The sequence below is a fragment of the Urocitellus parryii genome, chromosome 1, assembly GCF_045843805.1.
Source record: "Urocitellus parryii isolate mUroPar1 chromosome 1, mUroPar1.hap1, whole genome shotgun sequence".
NCBI lineage: Eukaryota > Metazoa > Chordata > Mammalia > Rodentia > Sciuridae > Urocitellus > Urocitellus parryii.
This window is the reverse complement of record NC_135531.1, coordinates 160240879-160259280: the sequence shown is the minus strand read 5'-3', so window position 1 is coordinate 160259280 and position 18402 is coordinate 160240879. Positions and strand designations below refer to the sequence as shown.

The 18402-nt window shown below is 34.5% G+C and overlaps 1 protein-coding gene across 1 annotated transcript in view; it reads left to right on the top strand.

Moving 5' to 3' along the window:
- The window catches only part of LOC144255880 (EF-hand calcium-binding domain-containing protein 13-like), a 162866-nt gene that overhangs the window by 34724 nt on the left and 109740 nt on the right, over positions 1–18402 (top strand). The window contains 4 exon segments of the mRNA XM_077800932.1: positions 1577–1627; positions 2322–2431; positions 3561–3643; positions 11884–12027. Coding sequence (XP_077657058.1) covers positions 1577–1627; positions 2322–2431; positions 3561–3643; positions 11884–12027 — 388 coding nt within the window.

Below are 18402 nucleotides of genomic sequence, written 5' to 3'. Positions count from 1 at the left end.
TTCAGCACCTGGGTAGCACGGAAGCACAGGGCTCCTAAGCATAGGAGGAACCTGGAAACGGATCTGAAGAATGGCAGACTCCCCATACTAACTCCTACATTTACTTTTATTTTTCTATTTTGATATTTGTTGTGCTTCCTTAATCTGAGGTTGAATGTCTTTCCTCAGTTTTGTGAAATTTGAGTTCATTATCTGTTAAGAGAATTTCTTCTCCCTTAATCTTTTACTATCCTTCTGATTCTTGTTAGATGTATATTAGTCCTTATGATTCTGTTCTTCGTGTTCTTTCACATTTGTATTAACTCTATGTTACTATAATAAAATACCTGAGAAATTAACTTATAAATTGTAAAAGCTTTATTTTGTCCTATGTTTCTGGAATTTTCAGTCCAAGGTCAATGGCTCCATTCTTTGGGCCTCTGATGGGGCAGGAATATGTATATATGTAATGGCAGGAATATGTTGCAGAAAAAACCACAACCCTCATGAGCTAAGAAGCAGAAAGTGAGACAGAGACTAGGATTCCATAGTCCCTTTGAAGTCATGCTTCCAGTGATCTAAAGGCCTGTCATGGAGTTCTACCTCTCAAAGCTTCTACTACCTCCAGACTTAGCCCAGGGACCAAGTCTTTAACATAGCAACCCATTAAACTATAGCAAGATTACTTCACATTGTTTTTATCTATTTCTCTTTTTCTTTCTTGTATTTTGTAATTTTTCCTTATGTACTTTGTGGTACATTTGTTCTTCATCCACCTGAATTTAATTTGCAGTTTAGCCTTCCCATTAAGATTTTTTAAAAATATTTTTTTAGTTGTTGATAGACCTTTATTTTATTAATTTATTTGCGATGCTGAGAGTCAAACCCAGTGCCTCACACATGCCAGGCAAGTGCACTACTGCTGAGCCCCAGAACCAGCCCCCCATTGAGATTTTTATGTTTATTTTTTTTTAGTTGTAGGTGAACACAATACCTTTATTTTATTTTTTACATGGTGCTGAGGATTGAACCCAGAGCCTCACACATGCTAGGCAAATGCTCTACCACTGAGCCACAATCCCAGCCTCCCCATTGAGATTTTAATTTCAGTTATTTTATTTTTTAGTTCTAAAAGTTTTATTTGGTGATTTTAAAAATCTGCCTTAAATCATATTCTTTGCTCATTTTCCTTAGTTACTTCACTATGGGTGTCTGATAAAGATTGGTATCTGATAAATATATAAAATCTTCGGGAATCTAAATCTGTCATTTTGTATGATTCTCATTTATATTAACTGTGTCCTTGAACATTTTATATTTTGTTCATTCTTTCACATATACTTGATCTACATTTATGGGAGTCTCATGATAAATCTCTGAACCTCCAAGAGAATTTTTTTGAGAATTTATATTTGCGTCTGCCTTGCACTTCATAACTGTTACATGTCTGGGATCACTTTAAATGATCTTTTTAAATTTCTATTTTCCTGGCCCGCATATTTAGTGTAAATTTGAATTTAAAATTTGTGTGTGCCTGGAGACATGGCTATAACTGATGAGGACAAATGGTCTTTCTTCTTCTCTTTCTATTTTCCAGCCCAGAGTTGAGACAGAAAGAAACCATACTTGGCATACTCCTCCAGTGAAGGTAAGTTTTTTCCTAGCCTACTCTTGCTGAGAACATTGATTTGAAGATTTTGGGATCTCAGTACCAATTTCTATCAATCTTTTGTGGCTTGAGTTTGTTTTCTATATTCTGAGTAGTCTTTGAAACTCAAGGTTATAGGTTCCATGTAAAATTGAAGACATCTATAATAGAGTCCTCCTTTTCTAAAGTGGTACTTTTCTATTTATCTAGCTGTTTGTCTCTTAAATCATGTTTGTATATGGATAATTTACTCAATCATGACAATAATTACCTGTGTCATTTGAATAACTGTGTTGATTCTTCTCATTATTTTGTTCCTGTAGTTAAAATCTGTTTATGTAGCCTAGTCTGGTGGCTGAGTCATGTTGTTCTCACTATACCATAGGTTTTCCTTGTGCTATAAAATTCATGACTGCAAATTGACAGAATATGAATTAGAAAGCAATTAGTGGTATACTTAAGAAAAACATGGCTTTGCAGAAAGAACACCGTATAGTTTATTTAAAAATTTAGCATATATGAAATGCAATTTAATTACAGAAAGCAATTTTACATCAGAAGCATAGCTAGGTGAGAAGCTCAAGTTATGATTATCTTTTAAGAGGTTCATTTTCTAAGAGTGATGGATTACTAGGGTTATCTCAGGCACCAAGGTACTTGCTTTTGGACTTAGATTGCCTCTCCCTCTCTGAAGCTGTCAAAGGAGGAGATGACCAGGAAAGAAAGCACTTTATGCCAGTTGCCGAATCAGTACCATGTTCCCAAGACTTCATTACCTCTTTATACATCTTCCTCACTTATTTGGTATTTAAATTATTGTATTCTATTCCTTAACTATTGCTTCAAGATTGGGTTTTTTATTTTCCAGAGTTATCTGTCTCTTTTGCATACGTAATGTCAAATAGTTTGTGCAAATTAAGAGACTGTGCTCTTAGGATCAAGTAGAGATAAGAGCACTGTACTTGGGATTGGAAGACTTAAATTGAGTACTAATTGACATCATTTTTTAGTTTAGGCTCTTGTAAAATTCACTTTACATTTCTGGGCCTCATTTTCCACTTTTGTACAAGAATCTTGTATTATATACACTCTTAATATTTCTTCTAATACTGATGATATATGATTTATTTATTTATAATAGTATCAAAGGAATCATCTTTTCCAGACATTTTTACTGACAGGTGATGAGATCTTTGATTCTTTGGCTGTTTAAAGATTTAAATTTTTTTTAGTTGTTGATGAATCTTTATTTTTTATTTATTCATTTATATGTGGTGCTAAGAATTGAACCCAGTGTTTCATGCATTCTAGGCAAGTGGTCTACCACTGAGCTACAACCTAGCCCCTAAAGATGTTTTTATTTGCCTTATTATAACAACTTTCTTAAAAAATTGCTGTGACTTATAATAGGAAAAATTGGACCACAATGAAAGAATAGGGTCTATTTACTGACTAGGATCAGTAAATTCTGTTCCTTACAGATACAGTGTGTAAAAGAAACAAGGTGGGAATTCTAGGGAAAGAGTATGAAACTCTATCACTTGAAAATTCTTTGGGAAAGGTTCTTATGATGAAAAAGAGAGAGAGGGAGGGAGAGAGGGAGGGAGGGAGGAAGAGAGAGAGAAAGGGAGGGAGGGAGGGAGGGGGAGAGAGAGAGGGAGGGAGGGGAGAGAAGCAGATAGATATGAATCTCAGGCTATTGATAGATTTGCTAATATTTAAAAAATTTTTTTAGTTGTAGATGAACTCAATACCTTTAATTAATTAATTAGCTAATTAAATGTGGTGCTGAGAATCGAACCCAGTGCTTCACAGGTGCTAGGTAAGCACTCTACCACTAAGCCACAACCCCAGAACTGGTTTCCTAATATTTTAAAATGTGGTTTTATATAATTGTATTTGCTGCTTTCTAATGTGGATGTTTCTTTGACAGGGAAAAGAAATTACATTCTAACCTCTCTCTGACATTATATGAAGAAATACCTCAAGGACATTTTTATGCAGAAGAATTAAGTGGTAATAAGAAGTTCTAGAATTACTTGAATAAATTTCCTGATTATATGCTCTTTCAGCAGTTAGTGCCTATTTTTCCATTCCCAGTGGCTTATGATATCAACTGATATTACATTATATGATAAATGCTGCAGGCCCTAAGAAAACAAAAGTAGATAGTTTAGTCCATAAATATCTTTTGCTCTGTTGATTTAACTGGAATATTCTCATCAGCACCTTTTAAAAATTATTATTATTATTTTTAGTTGTCAATGGGCCTTTATTTTATTTACTTATATGTGATGCTGAGACTCAAACCCAGTGCCTCACACATGCTAGGCAAGTGCTCTACCGCTAAGCCACAGCCTAACCCTTATCAGTACCTTTATGCTAAGGGGGTATTCTACCCTTTACTCCTTCTTGACATTAACCTCTTCCATAACTTGGGATTCTTCTTTGTATTTATGGAATAATTTGGCATAGTTTTCTTTCATTCTTAACTCTGCTCATTGTATTAGCTTAGTGTCCAAGTAGATAACCCCTGTGCTGCTCTAGCTTCCCACCTCTATTTCTCTGACCAGAAATCATGGCTGCAAATCATGATGGTCATCATATTGAAATCTAGACTTTCATGACTTGTTCTCTGTTCACAATCTCTTACACTCTTAGCTCTTTTTATTTACAATTTCATTTCCTTGACCTCCATATTTGGTGCACCAATATGATTTCTAGCCCAGAGCTCTCTCCTATTTCCTTTGGTGCCTATTTCAAATAGTCATTTCTTTCCTCAAATCCTCAACCCTATCACACCTATTTGTTAAAATTTAAAAACCCTTTTATTTAATTAAAATATTAAAATTTGCTTCTCTGAAATATATGAAAGTGGATATTTTCTCCCCCATTTATTTTTGTTCTTAAAAATTTTTATTATGGTAAAAATGTTTAGCATGAGATTTGCCTTCTTAACAGTTTTAAGTGTAAAATACAGTATTGTTATCTATAGGGACAAAATTGTACAGCAGAGCTCTAGAACTTATTTATTTTGTGTAAATTTTTGTTTTGTTTATTGCTATATTGCCCAGGCTTACCTTGAATTTGTGATCCTCCTGCTTCAGTATGAAGAGTAACTAAAATTTTATATCCATGCTTAACAACTTCCTGCTTTCTCCTCCCACAACGTTCTTGGCAACCACAGTTCTATTCTTGGCTTCATGAGTTTGATTGTTTTAGACATCTTATGCAAGTAGAATCACACAGTATTTGTCCTTCTAAGACTGGCTCATTTAACTCACATAATGTCCTCCAGGCTCATCCATGTTATTGTGTATTACAGGATTTTCTTCTTTTTAAAGGCTGAATAATATTTCATTATGTGTATATACTACACTTTTTATCCTTTAAATACACTCATCTTTTGGAAGACATTCAGGCTGTTTCAACATCTTGGCTATTGTGAGAAGTGCTGCCAAGAACATGGAAATGCTAATATGTCTCTTTGAGACTCTGACTTCAGTTCCTTTGAATTAATACCCCAAAGTGGGATTGCTGGATCATGTAGCTTTATTTATTTCAGAATTTTCATAAAGGCTGTTGGGAGGAATCTTCCTAAACTCCTTACTCTTCCTACCCATAAACTTACCTTTAAATACCATCCATGGTCTTCCCTTTTATCTCTTTGGAAAAGTTTCTCTGTCACCAGACTAATTTTTTCACTTCTAATTTGGGTTCTTTTTTTTTTTTTTTTTGCTTCCACAGGATCTTTTCTTTTTTTTATATATATGTATTTTATTTATTTATTTATTTATTTTTTAATTGGTCGTTCATAACATTACATAGTTCTTAATACATCATATTACACGGTTGATTCACGTGGATTATGAACTCCCGCTTTTACCCCGTATACAAATTGCTGTATCACATCAGTTTCCCTTCCATTGATTGACATATTGCCTTTCTAGTGTCTGATGTATTCTGCTGTCTGTCCTATTCTCTACTATCCCCCCTCCCCTCCCCTCCCCTCCCCTCCCCTTTTCTCTCTCTACCCCTTCTACTGTAAATCATTACTTCCATTTGTATTATCTTGTCTTGCCCCTCCTTTCCTCTTATATGACATTTTGTATAACCCTGAGGATCGCCTTCCATTTCCATGCAATTTCCCTTCTCACTCCCTTTCCCTCCCACCTCTCATCCCTGTTTACTGTAAATATTCTTCTCAAGCTCTTCGTCCCTACCCTGTCCTTGTTTACTCCCCTTATATCAAAGGAGTCATTTGGTATTTGTTTTTTAAAGATTGACTAGCTTCACTTAGCATAATCTGCTCTAATGCCATCCATTTCCCTCCAAATTCTATGATTTTGTCATTTTTTAATGCAGAGTAATACTCCATAGTGTATAAATGCCACATTTTTTTTTATCCATTCATCTATTGAAGGGCATCTAGGCTGGTTCCACAGTCTTGCTATCGTGAATTGAGCTGCTATGAACATCGATGTAGCAGTGTCCCTGTAGCATGCTCTTGTTAGGGCTTTAGGGAATAGACCGAGAAGGGGAATAGCTGGGTCAAATGGTAGTTCCATTCCCAGCTTTCCAAGAAATCTCCATACTGCTTTCCAAATTGGCTGCACCAATTTGCGGTCCCACCAGCAATGAACAGGAGTGCCCTTTTCCCCGCATCCTCTCCAGCACTTATTGTTGTTTGACTTCCTAATGGCTGCCAGTCTTACTGGAGTGAGATGGTATCTTAGGGTAGTTTTGATTTGCATTTCTCTGACTGCTAGAGATGGTGAGCATTTTTTCATGTACTTGTTGATTGATTGTATGTCCTCCTCTGAGAAGTGTCTGTTCAGGTCCTTGGCCCATTTATTGATTGGGTTATTTGTTATCTTATTGTCTAATTTTTTGAGTTCTTTGTATATTCTGGTTATTAGGGCTCTATCTGAAGTGTGTGGAGTAAAGATTTGTTCCCAGGATGTAGGCTCCCTGTTTATCTCTCTTATTGTTTCTTTTGCTGAGAAAAAACTTTTTAGTTTGAGTAAGTCCCATTTGTTGATTCTATTTGTTAACTCTAGCGCTATGGGTGTCCTATTGAGGAATTTGGAGCCCGATCCCACAGCGTGTAGATCATAACCAACTTTTTCTTCTATCAGATGCCATGTCTCTGATTTAATATCAAGCTCCTTGATCCATTTTGAGTTAACTTTTGTGCACGGCGAGAGATAGGGATTCAGATTCATTTTGGTGCAAATGGATTTCCAGTTTTCCCAGCACCATTTGTTGAAGATGCTATCCTTCCTCCATTGCATGCTTTTAGCCCCTTTATCAAAAATAAGATAGTTGTAGTTTTGTGGATTGGTTACTGTGTCCTCTATTCTGTACCATTGGTCCACCCGCCTGTTTTGGTACCAGTACCATGCTGTTTTTGTTACTATTGCTCTGTAGTATAGTTTGAAGTCTGGTATCGCTATACCTCCAGATTCACACTTCCTGCTTAGTATTGTTTTTGCTATTCTGGGTCTTTTATTATTCCATATGAATTTCATGATTCTTTTATCGATTTCTACAAGATATGCTGTTGGGATTTTGATTGGCATTGCATTGAACTTATATAGGACTTTTGGTAATATCGCCATTTTGATGATGTTAGTTCTGCCTATCCATGAGCAGGGTATATTTTTCCATCTTCTAAGGTCTTCTTCTATGTCTTTCTTTAGGGTTCTGTAATTTTCATTGTATAAATCTTTCACCTCTTTTGTTCGGTTGATTCCCAAGTATTTTATTTTTTGGGGGGATATTGTGAATGGAGTAGTTGTCCTCATTTCCGTTTCAGAGGATTTGTCGCTGATATACAGGAATGCCTTTGATTTATGTGTGTTGATCTTATATCCTGCCACTTTGCTGAATTCATTTATTAGCTCTAATAGCTTCTTTGTAGACCCTTTTGGGTCTGCTAGGTATAGAATCATATCATCTGCAAATAGTGATAATTTAAGTTCTTCTTTTCCTATTTTTATGCCTTTAATTTCTTTCGTCTGCCTAATTGCTCTGGCCAGTGTTTCGAGGACTATGTTGAACAGAAGTGGTGAGAGAGGGCATCCCTGTCTTGTACCAGATCTTAGAGGGAATGCCTTCAATTTTTCTCCATTCAGAATGATGCTGGCCTGTGGCTTATCATAGATTGCTTTTACAATGTTGAGGTATGATCCAGTTATCCCTAATTTTTCTAGAGTTTTGAACATAAAGGGATGCTGTACTTTGTCGAAAGCTTTTTCTGCATCTATCGAGATGATCATATGGTTCTTATTTTTAAGTCTATTGATGTGGTGGATAACATTTATTGATTTCCGTATATTGAACCAACCTTGCATACCAGGGATGAATCCTACTTGATCATGGTGTATAATTTTTTTGATATGTATTTGAATCCGATTCGCCAGAATTTTATTGAGGATTTTTGCATCACGGTTCATTAGAGATATTGGTCTGTAGTTTTCTTTCTTTGAAGTGTCTTTGTCTGGTTTCGAAATCAGGGTGATATTGGCCTCGTAGAACGAATTTGGAAGTTCTCCCTCTTTTTCTATTTCCTGAAATAGCTTGAAAAGTATTGGTGTTAGTTCATCTTTAAAGGTTTTGTAAAACTCTGCTGTATACCCATCCGGTCCTGGGCTTTTCTTAGTTGGTAGTCTTTTGATGGTTTCTTCTATTTCCTCTATTGTTATTGGTCTGTTTAGGTTCTCTATATCCTCCTGGCTCAATCTGGGCAGATCATAAGACTCAAGGAATTTATCTATGCCTTCACTATCTTCTATTTTATTGGAGTATAAGGATTCAAAGTAATTTCTGATTATCTTCTGTATTTCTGAAGTGTCTGTTGTGATATTGCCTTTTTTATCCCGTATGCTAGTAATTTGGGTTCTCTCTCTTCTTCTCTTCGTTAGCATGGCTAAGGGTCTGTCAATTTTATTTATTTTTTCAAAGAACCAGCTTTTAGTTTTGTCAATTTTTTCAATTGTTTCTTTTGTTTCAATTTCATTAATTTCAGCTCTGATTTTAATTATTTCTTGCCTTCTACTTCTTTTGCTGTTGTTTTGCTCTTCTTTTTCTAGGATTTTGAGATGAAGTATGAGATCATTTATTTGTTGGTTTTTTCTTTTTTTGAGGAATGAACTCCAAGCAATGAATTTTCCTCTTAGAACTGCTTTCAATGTGTCCCAAAGATTCCGATATGTTGTGTCTGTGTTTTCATTTAACTCTAGGAATTTTTTAATTTCCTCCTTGATGTCTTCTAAAACCCATTGATCACTCAGCAACCTATTGTTCATTCTCCAGGTGATGTTTGATTTTTCCTTTCTTCTTTTATCATTGATTTTCAGTTTCATTCCATTATGATCAGACAAGATGCATGGTATTATCTCTACCTCTTTGTATTGTCTAAGAGTTGCCCTGTGACATAGTATATGGTCTATTTTTGAGAAGGTTCCATGTGCTGCTGAGAAAAAAGTGTAGCTACTTGATGTTGGGTGGTATAGTCTATATATGTCAATTAAGTCTAGGTTGTTAATTGTGTTATTGAGTTCTATAGTTTCCTTATTTAACTTTTGTTTGGAAGATCTGTCCAGTGGTGAGAGAGGTGTGTTGAAGTCTCCCATGATTATTGTATGGTGGTCTATTAGACTCTTGAACTTGAGAAGAGTTTGCTTGATGAACACAGCTGCACCATTATTTGGGGCATATATATTTATGATTGTTATGTCTTGTTGGTGTATGGTTCCCTTGAGCAGTATGAAGTGTCCTTCTTTGTCCCTTTTGATTAGCTTTGGCTTGAAATCTATTTTATTAGATATGAGTATGGACGCTCCTGCTTGTTTCCGCAGTCCATATGAGTGATATGATTTTTCCCAACCTTTCACCTTCAGTCTATGTATATCTTTTCCTATCAAATGCGTCTCCTGTAGACAGCATATTGTTGGGTCTTGTTTTTTGATGCATTCTACTAGCCTGTGTCTCTTAATTGGTGAGTTTAAGCCATTAACATTTAGGGTTATTATTGAGATATGGTTTGTTCTTCTATCCATGTTTGTTTATTGATGTTACTAAACCTGATTTGTTATCCTCTTTGACTACTTTCCCCCCTTTACTGTCCTACCTCCCATTGTTGGTTTTCAATGTTATTTTCCATTTCCTCTTCCTGTAATGTTTTGCCAAGGATTTTTTGAAGAGATGGTTTTCTAGCTGCGAATTCTTTTAACTTTTGTTTATCGTGGAAGGTTTTAATTTCATCTTCTAACCTGAAGCTTAATTTCGCCGGATACAAGATTCTTGGTTGGAATCCATTTTCTTTAAGCGTTTGAAATATGTTATTCCAGGATCTTCTAGCTTTTAGAGTCTGTGTTGAGAGATCAGCTGTTATTCTGATTGGTTTACCCCTAAATGTAATCTGCTTCCTTTCCCTTGTAGCTTTTAAGATTCTCTCCTTATTCTGTATGTTGGACATCTTCATTATAATGTGTCTAGGTGTAGATCTCTTATGATTTTGCACATTCGGCGTCCTGTAGGCTTCTAGGATTTGGGATTCTGTCTCATTCTTCAAGTCTGGGAAGTTTTCTTGTATTATTTCACTGAATAGATTGCTTAATCCTTTGGTTTGGAGCTCTGTGCCTTCCTGTATCCCAATGACTCTTAAGTTTGGTCTTTTGATATTATCCCATAGCTCTTGAATGTTCTGCTCATGGTTTCTTAGTAGACTTGCTGAGCTATCTATGTTCTTTTCAAGTTGAAATACTCTGTCTTCATTGTCTGATGTTCTATCTTCTAAGTGATCCACTCTGCTGGTAGTATTCTCAATTGAGTTTTTAAGTTGGTTTATTGTTTCCTGCATTTCTAGTATTTCTATTTGTTTGTTTTTTATTACCTCTATCTCCCTGTGAAATTGATCTTTTACTTCCTGGATTTGTTTGTCAATGTGATCTTTCATTGTCTGATTTTGCTGTCTCATGTCTTCCTTGAGACTCCAGATCATCTGAAGCATGTATGTCCTGAGCTCTCTATCTGACATTCCATCTGTTGCAGCTATTACCTCTTCTAAAGTTGAGTTGACCTGCATTGCCTGTGGTCCTTTCTTTCCTTGTCGTTTCATACCGCTGGCGTTTCTTTCTGCTTGGTGAAATTGTTGTGTCTTTGATATTTTCCCCCTCTATTTATTTATATTGCTCTTGTATAGTTGAAAAATCACCCTTGCAGGGCAGGTAGTGGCTGTGATCCTCCTCCAATTAGTGTGATCCGTCTACCATGCTGGCTGGCCCTAGGTCTGCTTTGCTGGTCGGTCAAAGGTCCACCTACCCAGCAGGCGCCAGGGGCACCTGTGTCACTCCATAGGTTGCTGGGCCTAACCTCCCGATGGGTTGCAGGTTGGCCTCACTTGCAGGCACTGGGGGAGGGGCCGGTTCCACACCTCAGCAGGCTTTGGGCCCGCTCTGCTGGTGTTCACAGTCCCCCTCCTACCTGCAGACACTGGGGGAGGGGACGGGCCTAGCCCTCAGCCGTCCGCCGGACCTGTCCTTGTGGGTCCGGTCTGCGTTCCCCGCCAGCGCGTGTAGCTGCTGTCACTTGGCTGGTTGCTGGTCCTGACCCTCCCGCCCGTCAGGATCTTTTCTTTACCAATTTTATACTCATTACTTTTCAGAGAAGCATCTTCAGTTATTCCATTTTTTTTGCTTCCCATTTCACTGAAATCTGGCTTCACGTCCAGTATTCCAGTAAAACTTTTATTATTAATAAAGTCACTGTTGTAATTTAAAAGATCTTTCTTTTGTATTTAGTGCTGTTTCCTGAAAATAAAATGTAGTAGTTACTGAACTATACCAAATTTAGTTCAACAGTTTTTTTTGGTATTCTATTCTGAAGTAGGAGCAGAAACCAAAGAATGAAAAGTGTTGCCTCAGTTCAGTAAATGATAATGATACCAAGATATTTGGTTGAGGTAGATACTGAGTGATATGAGAGCACAGAGAGGAAGTATTTAAAATTTCCAGGAAATCTTAAGGAAACCTTTTCCTATGTGATCTTTGCATGACTTTTCTGACAACTTCTCACTGTCTCCAGATATATCTAAATAAATCATGAGCTAGATTTTAAAGTAGAGAATCTGAGAAACAAATGTTTACTCCCCTTTCTTCTTTTAATGATTATTTTTTTTCAAGAGAGTAGGGGGAATAAGGATATTTACTCTTTTGAATTAACTAACTAAATGTTTTGTTATGTGTGTGCAGAACTTCTTAAAGCCTGTAAAATTTTTAGTAAAATTCGAAGTGGTAAGATTTATGTGAATGATCTGCCAATGGTCCTTGGTACCTTGAAGATTTCTATAAGTGATTCAGAAATGCTACAGGCACTAAAGACTATTGATATCAATGGTAAGTTTTTTTCTTTTCCATATTAATTTAAGCTGGTCATATTGTAAGTTATATGAAAGCTAATCTTTAAAATGTTATAAAACATAATTTTTGTCACATGTTCTAAAACACTTTTGTTTTAAAAACATTATCTGATGATAATGGGTCAATAATTTTTTAATAAAAATTGGGCCTCAGGTACACATAATTTTACTGATTTTCAGATTGGATTATAATGTATTCTCATCATTGGTCTATGGATGGTTTACTTAATCATATTTAGTTGTGCAGTGGTATTCAATAATATAATAAATATCTGACCTGACCACCCAAAATGAAAACTAGGACCTTGATAATAAACTTTCACCTATCCATAAAGTTTATTAAATAACCCATTCTTTTTTCCCCAACCTGATATAAGCATTTTTTGAGTTCTATGCTTATTATTTTTTTGCTTTTCTTTTTACACAGTTTTATTGTTATGGATATATATATATATATATATATTTCTGTAAAATAGATAAGAATTATAACTTGTTTTTGAAACTTTAGTAAAAATTTATCATAATGTAGGAATCTTTTGGGGCTTTTTCAGTTATTAGATGACTAAGATTATTCATATGTTTTCATGCTTCTTTTAATTTGTTTAGTCATTTGCATAATATTGTGTGAATATGTCACATTTTATCCATCTACTCTCTCATTGATGAGCATTGAGTTTCTAAGTTTTTGCTACTGTGAAAAATATTTGCCATGACAGGTTTCCTGATATGTATGTACTAGGGTTATTCTTGAGTATATACTTATAAGTAGAGTTACTAAACTGTAGATATATAAATTAATGCCATACTATTGTCCAAAGAAGTTGTACCACTTTACATATTCACTAGTAAGTAATATACCCAAGTAAAGTATCCTGTGGATCCACTTTCTTTTCAATATTTGGTGTATTTAAACTTTTTTTTTAAAAAAAACATTTATTGAGCTGTAGTTGTGGTAGTTGTGTAGTTGTGTAGTTGTGGTGCTGAGGATTGAACCCAGTGCCTCACACTTGTGAGGCAAGCACTTTACCACTGAGCTACTGTCTCAGCTCCATGTTTAAACTTTTTAAAAATTGGTTTTCTTGGGCTGGGGATGTGGCTCAAGCGGTAGCGCGCTCGCCTGGCATGCGTGCAGCCCAGGTTCGATCCTCAGCACCACATACCAACAAAGATGTTGTGTCTGCCAAGAACTAAAAAATAAATATTAAAAAAAAATTCTCTCTCTCTCTCTCTCTCTCCTCTCTCACTCTCTCTTTAAAAAAAAAATTGGTTTTCTTGGTATACATGATTTTATTTTATTTTGGCACTGGGGATTTAACCCAGGGACCCTTAACCACTGAAATACATTCCCAACCCTTTATTATTTTTTATTTTGAGACAGGGTCTTGCTGTTACTGAGGGCATCACTAAATGGCTGAGGCTGGCCTTGAACTTGGATCTTCCTGCCTCAACTTTCTAAATCGCTGGGATTATAGGGGTACACCACTGCACCAGTTTAGACATTTACTTTTATTAATTACATGTTATAAAGTGGTACTATGAAATAAGGAAGCATTTCTTAAACAAGGCAAAAAGGTTTGAGTGTAACAGGAGGAGTGGGCTTATAAGAAGAGGTTAATATATTTTATATATTTGACCATATTAACATAAAAAACTTTTGTTTGCCAAAAAACACCTTAAAGTGAAAACATGTTACAAACTTGGAGATATCTGAAATTCACACAAGTGAAAAAGAATTAGTTTTAAGACCATTTAAAAAACCCATACAAATATTAGTAGCAAACAATGAGGTAGAAAAATAGGCAAGACATATTTTACATAAAAGAAAACACATATAGCCAATACTTATATAAAAAGTTTATTCAGTTTGTAATCCCAGCTACTCAAGAGTCTAAGGAAGGATGATCACAAATTTGAGGCAAGCCTTGGCAATTTAGTGAGGCCTTGTCTCAAAATAAAATTTAAAAATGACAAATTTAAATAATGATATATTACACCATCAGTCCTACATTTAAAAATGAAGTCAGAAAACAAGTCAAGTAGTTGATTAAAATTTAGACAGATGTTTCACTCATTTTGAAGGAAAGAAGAGCCCTCTTTCAAGTTGTTACACTGAAGAAATTTGGAGGCAGATAACTTAACAAGCTTCCTAATATTGGAGAAAGTATTTTTATGGTATGAGAGCAAATAAGCCTTTTCATTTTCTTTGCAGTTAGAAGCCTGGAGGCAATTGGATGGAAGCACTGAAGTGTTTTTACTTCTGCTCAGATGACATAAATAGAAATTCAGATTTATAATAATTTTTTTCTGCTGTCCCTAACATCATTGATCTATAAATCCTGACAAAATTAACCTCATTTATTTAAAGACAGAAAGAAATGAAATCAAAGTTATTTAACTTGAAGAATCTTGACAAATTGATTTTTCTTGATAAGGATCTATTTTTGTTCAGAAAGTGAATTTTTAAAACCCTGATTCTGAGCTTTGGCAGATTCTATGAATCAGGATTTTCATCTCTGATTGTCATTAGAGATGACTTATATGACTTATGCGCCCTCATGACAAAAGCACTGCATAATTTCAACTTCTTTTTCAAACCAAACAACCACAATTTCTTATAAAAATCATCATTTGTACAATTTAGATTTCCTTTATTTTTTTTTCTTTTAAGAAATAGTCATTATTTTTTACATGAAAAATGAGATGACTTCTCTGGTAAGTATTATTTTAATATTGTGCAGTATTTTGTTCATGTATTTTAATGGGAGAGAGGGAAAGAAATGAGGTAAGATAAATCTTTCACAAGAATCTCAACTGGATCCATAACCTCCCAGAAAGGCTTGGAACCACTTTTCTATAGCACAGTGAAATCAGTTCTATCCTTTAAGTATAAAACCCATTATGCTTAATCACTTCTCAGGTAAAATTGGCATGTTATATATACATATATGCATATATATATTTACATCTAATTATAAATATAAACATTAGAGTCTTAAACTGAGAGCATTACAAATCTACAGTGCTAGTTCATAGCATTTCTGTTATTGCTGGAGCAGTATTTACTATTTAATTATAACATGTAACTTTTTTCTGGTAAGTTTTCTTTACATATAGTGTTATTGTTGACTGCTCTTGTGTACAGACAATGGTATTCTAACATCATCAGTTAATCCTTTTACATTTTTAGCTTGTATTTTTATTTTATGTTTTTAATGAGTTTACTGATATTGTTTGCTGATGGGATTTTTTCTTCTCTTTCTGAACCATTTTTATAGTTAATGGAATGCTGGATTTTTCAAATTTCCTTAAGGCTGTGAATGATATTTCTTATGTGACCTCTCAGGATTCAGGTAAAAAGACTATTCTTCAAAAGTATAGAAGAGAATGTTTTGATAGTAACTGATTTTAGGGTGGGGTGGGCATATTAATTTGTTTTTTCAGAATCTCTTACTGGGAAAGTGAGACATGAGTCCTCTCCCGTTCCCACAAAGGCATTAAAAGTCTGGATCATTGCCACAACATCCTTTCTATCTCAGTTATGAGTTAATTTGCTTTAAACACTACTTGTGTCATGCCATTTTCTTGCTCAAGAATTTAAATGCTCTTTTGAGAAGGGTCTGTTCAGTTCTTTTGCCCATTAATTGATTGGGTTATTTGTTTGTTTGGTGTTAAGTTTCTTGAGTTCTTTGTGTATCTTGGAAATTAATGCCCTATCTGAGGAACAGGTGGCAAGATTGTCTTCCATTCTGTAGGCTCTCTCTTCATGCTCTTGTTTGTTTCTTTTACTGTGAAGGAGCTTTTTAGTTATATATAACTAAAAGAACCAATTTAAAAAAAATAATTTAGATGCTCTTCCTATTATATAAATTTTTATGCTGAGTTTCCTCACATCTTTAAAATTTTGCTTGCAGCTTGTTTTTCCACGGAAATTTTCCCAGGTTAATTAGTCTAATTAATCTCCATACATGTCAATTTCATTCTTTTATGTGTGTGTGTGTGTGTGTGTGTGTGTGTGTGTGTGTGTGGTGTTTTCTGTTGAAGTTTCATATTTCTTCTCTACCCCTGACAGTATTTCTATTTGAGGTTGAAGTATTCTGAGACTAATCAAAGACTCTTACATTTCTTTTTTTATTTCCTTTTAAAACAAAACATAACAATTCATTTACTCTGTCAGTAATTTGATTGTACTTCTCCCTGAAAATTTGGATATTATGGATTGCCTAATGACTTAGTTTACATTATAAATAAATTGTAGATATAGTGATTGAATGGAGTATTCATGTTAATGATAGAAACAGTACTTCTACAAGTTTGAGACCTCTAATATTCATGACTTGTTCTTGGCTTCTTCATTAGGTAAGAGCAAGTTTCCCTGAGCAGTTGTTGGTATTATCTAATTTTATAGTTAACAGACTGTTTTTTCTTAGAATCAAAGATGTTTGAATTTGATAGTCTTTGTATTTCCAGAAAAGCATGCAAATATGCAAGAAAAATTGTTTACTCATTTATGTAATAAATGTTACTAAATGTCTACCTTATATAGCAATGAACAATACATCTAAAATGATGCTTGGTTTGCTTTTCCTTTCTGACTCCTTATTTCCTACTTGACATCTTGATTAACTTTTATAACATTGAGATTTTTCTTGATACTCTTTGTCTACTTGGTTTTTGACTTACAAATTGTTCCTGACTAAAGGTTCATGTGTGGACTCCTAAGTACTGCCTTCTTGTTGAACCACTACTGAGAACAGCTTATTGACTTCAATATATTCCTTGCTCTTTCAAGTCCTGGCTTCCTATATTGATCTTATTTTCTATTTTCGGTTGAAGTGTTCTGAGACTAATCAAAGACTCTCACATTTCTTTTTTTTCCTTTTAAAACAAAATATAACAATTTATTATTTTTATAAAATATCCAAGCAATATGTGTATAAACCTACAAAAGACCCTCTTTAACTTTTCCTACCTTGCTATAGTTTAATATTGACTTTAAAAAAATCCTTTTTATATGCCATAATGAACACACACACACTTACAGAGTTTATGCATGTTTTGTCAAGACAAAATGAGTTATCAATTACCAGATAGAGGAGAGTTAGAAGACCTAGAACTTGTAAAAGCTGGGAATCTAGAAATCTCTCCAGAAAATGACCGGGAAAATATAAATGTCTTTTACTTTAAGAAAACGGGAGGTTTTGCTAACATTCCCCCCCCCCCATGATGTCTCATTATTTCTATTTCTTAATTATGAAATTTGTCATTTTTAACATAATTACTGGGTATTTATATATATTTTTTCTGTAAATTGTCTTTTCGTGTTTATTGTCCATTTTAAAAACTGTCTTGTTTATTTCTTATTGATTTTTTGGGGTTTTCATATTCTGGCTGCTGATTCTTTGTTACAAATGTTTTTTTCCTATTATACTGTTTTTTTCTTTTAAATATTTTTTTAGTTGTTGATAGACCTTTATTTTATTTATTTATATGTGGTGCTGAGAATTGAACCCAGCCTCACACATGCCACGCAAGTGTGCTACTGCTGAGCCAGAGCCTCAGCCTCCTCCTATTGCACTGTTTTTTTTTTTTAAATTTTAGAGTGATGTATTTTTTTGAAATAAGAATGTTAAATTTAATCATAGAATTTATTAACTTTCTTTTATTTCTTCTGAATAAAGAAATAAAAACTTTGCTAACACACACACATTTTTATCATGATTATTGGCTCTTGTTTTTCAAGGTTCCTGTGAACTGGGGGACGAGGAGATGAGAATAGAGCAAGTTAAAATGTCACAAAACTCACTGTTTCTTAATGAGAGCCATCCATTTTTTTTTTTTTTTGAGGACACTTCTTGGACTGCTAGAAGCCTTTGTTTTATTTTATTTCTAGAAGTATGAAAAAAGTTGATTGTGACAATTTTTGCCAGTGTTCTCATTGCTTTTAATGAAGGAAGAGTTTTTTTTTGGATTTTTTCCTTTGTTATTTTGTCTAACTTTATCAATAACTACTAGTTGGATGAATACATAATGCTCGGTTTCCCTTCTTGGTTGTGTTTATCCAAAGACTGAGGATCATTATGCTTATTGTATCCTGAGTTCCAAGAAAATCTAATCTGACTATAAAGTGATATTCTTTCTGGAGTTAGTTAAGGAAATTTTTTTTTTGTGTGTGTGTTTTAATCAAGGTAAATTAAGGGATATAGTTGTCAGAGGAGTATTTAATTTAGCAGTTGGACACAGCTTTCCATTTAAGTTTTCAGGAAAGCTTTTTAGTGGAAAATTCTTGATTGGTGTGTGAATTTTCTTCTAACCATGTTTATAATTCATTAAAAAAAATTTTGGGGGCTGGGGA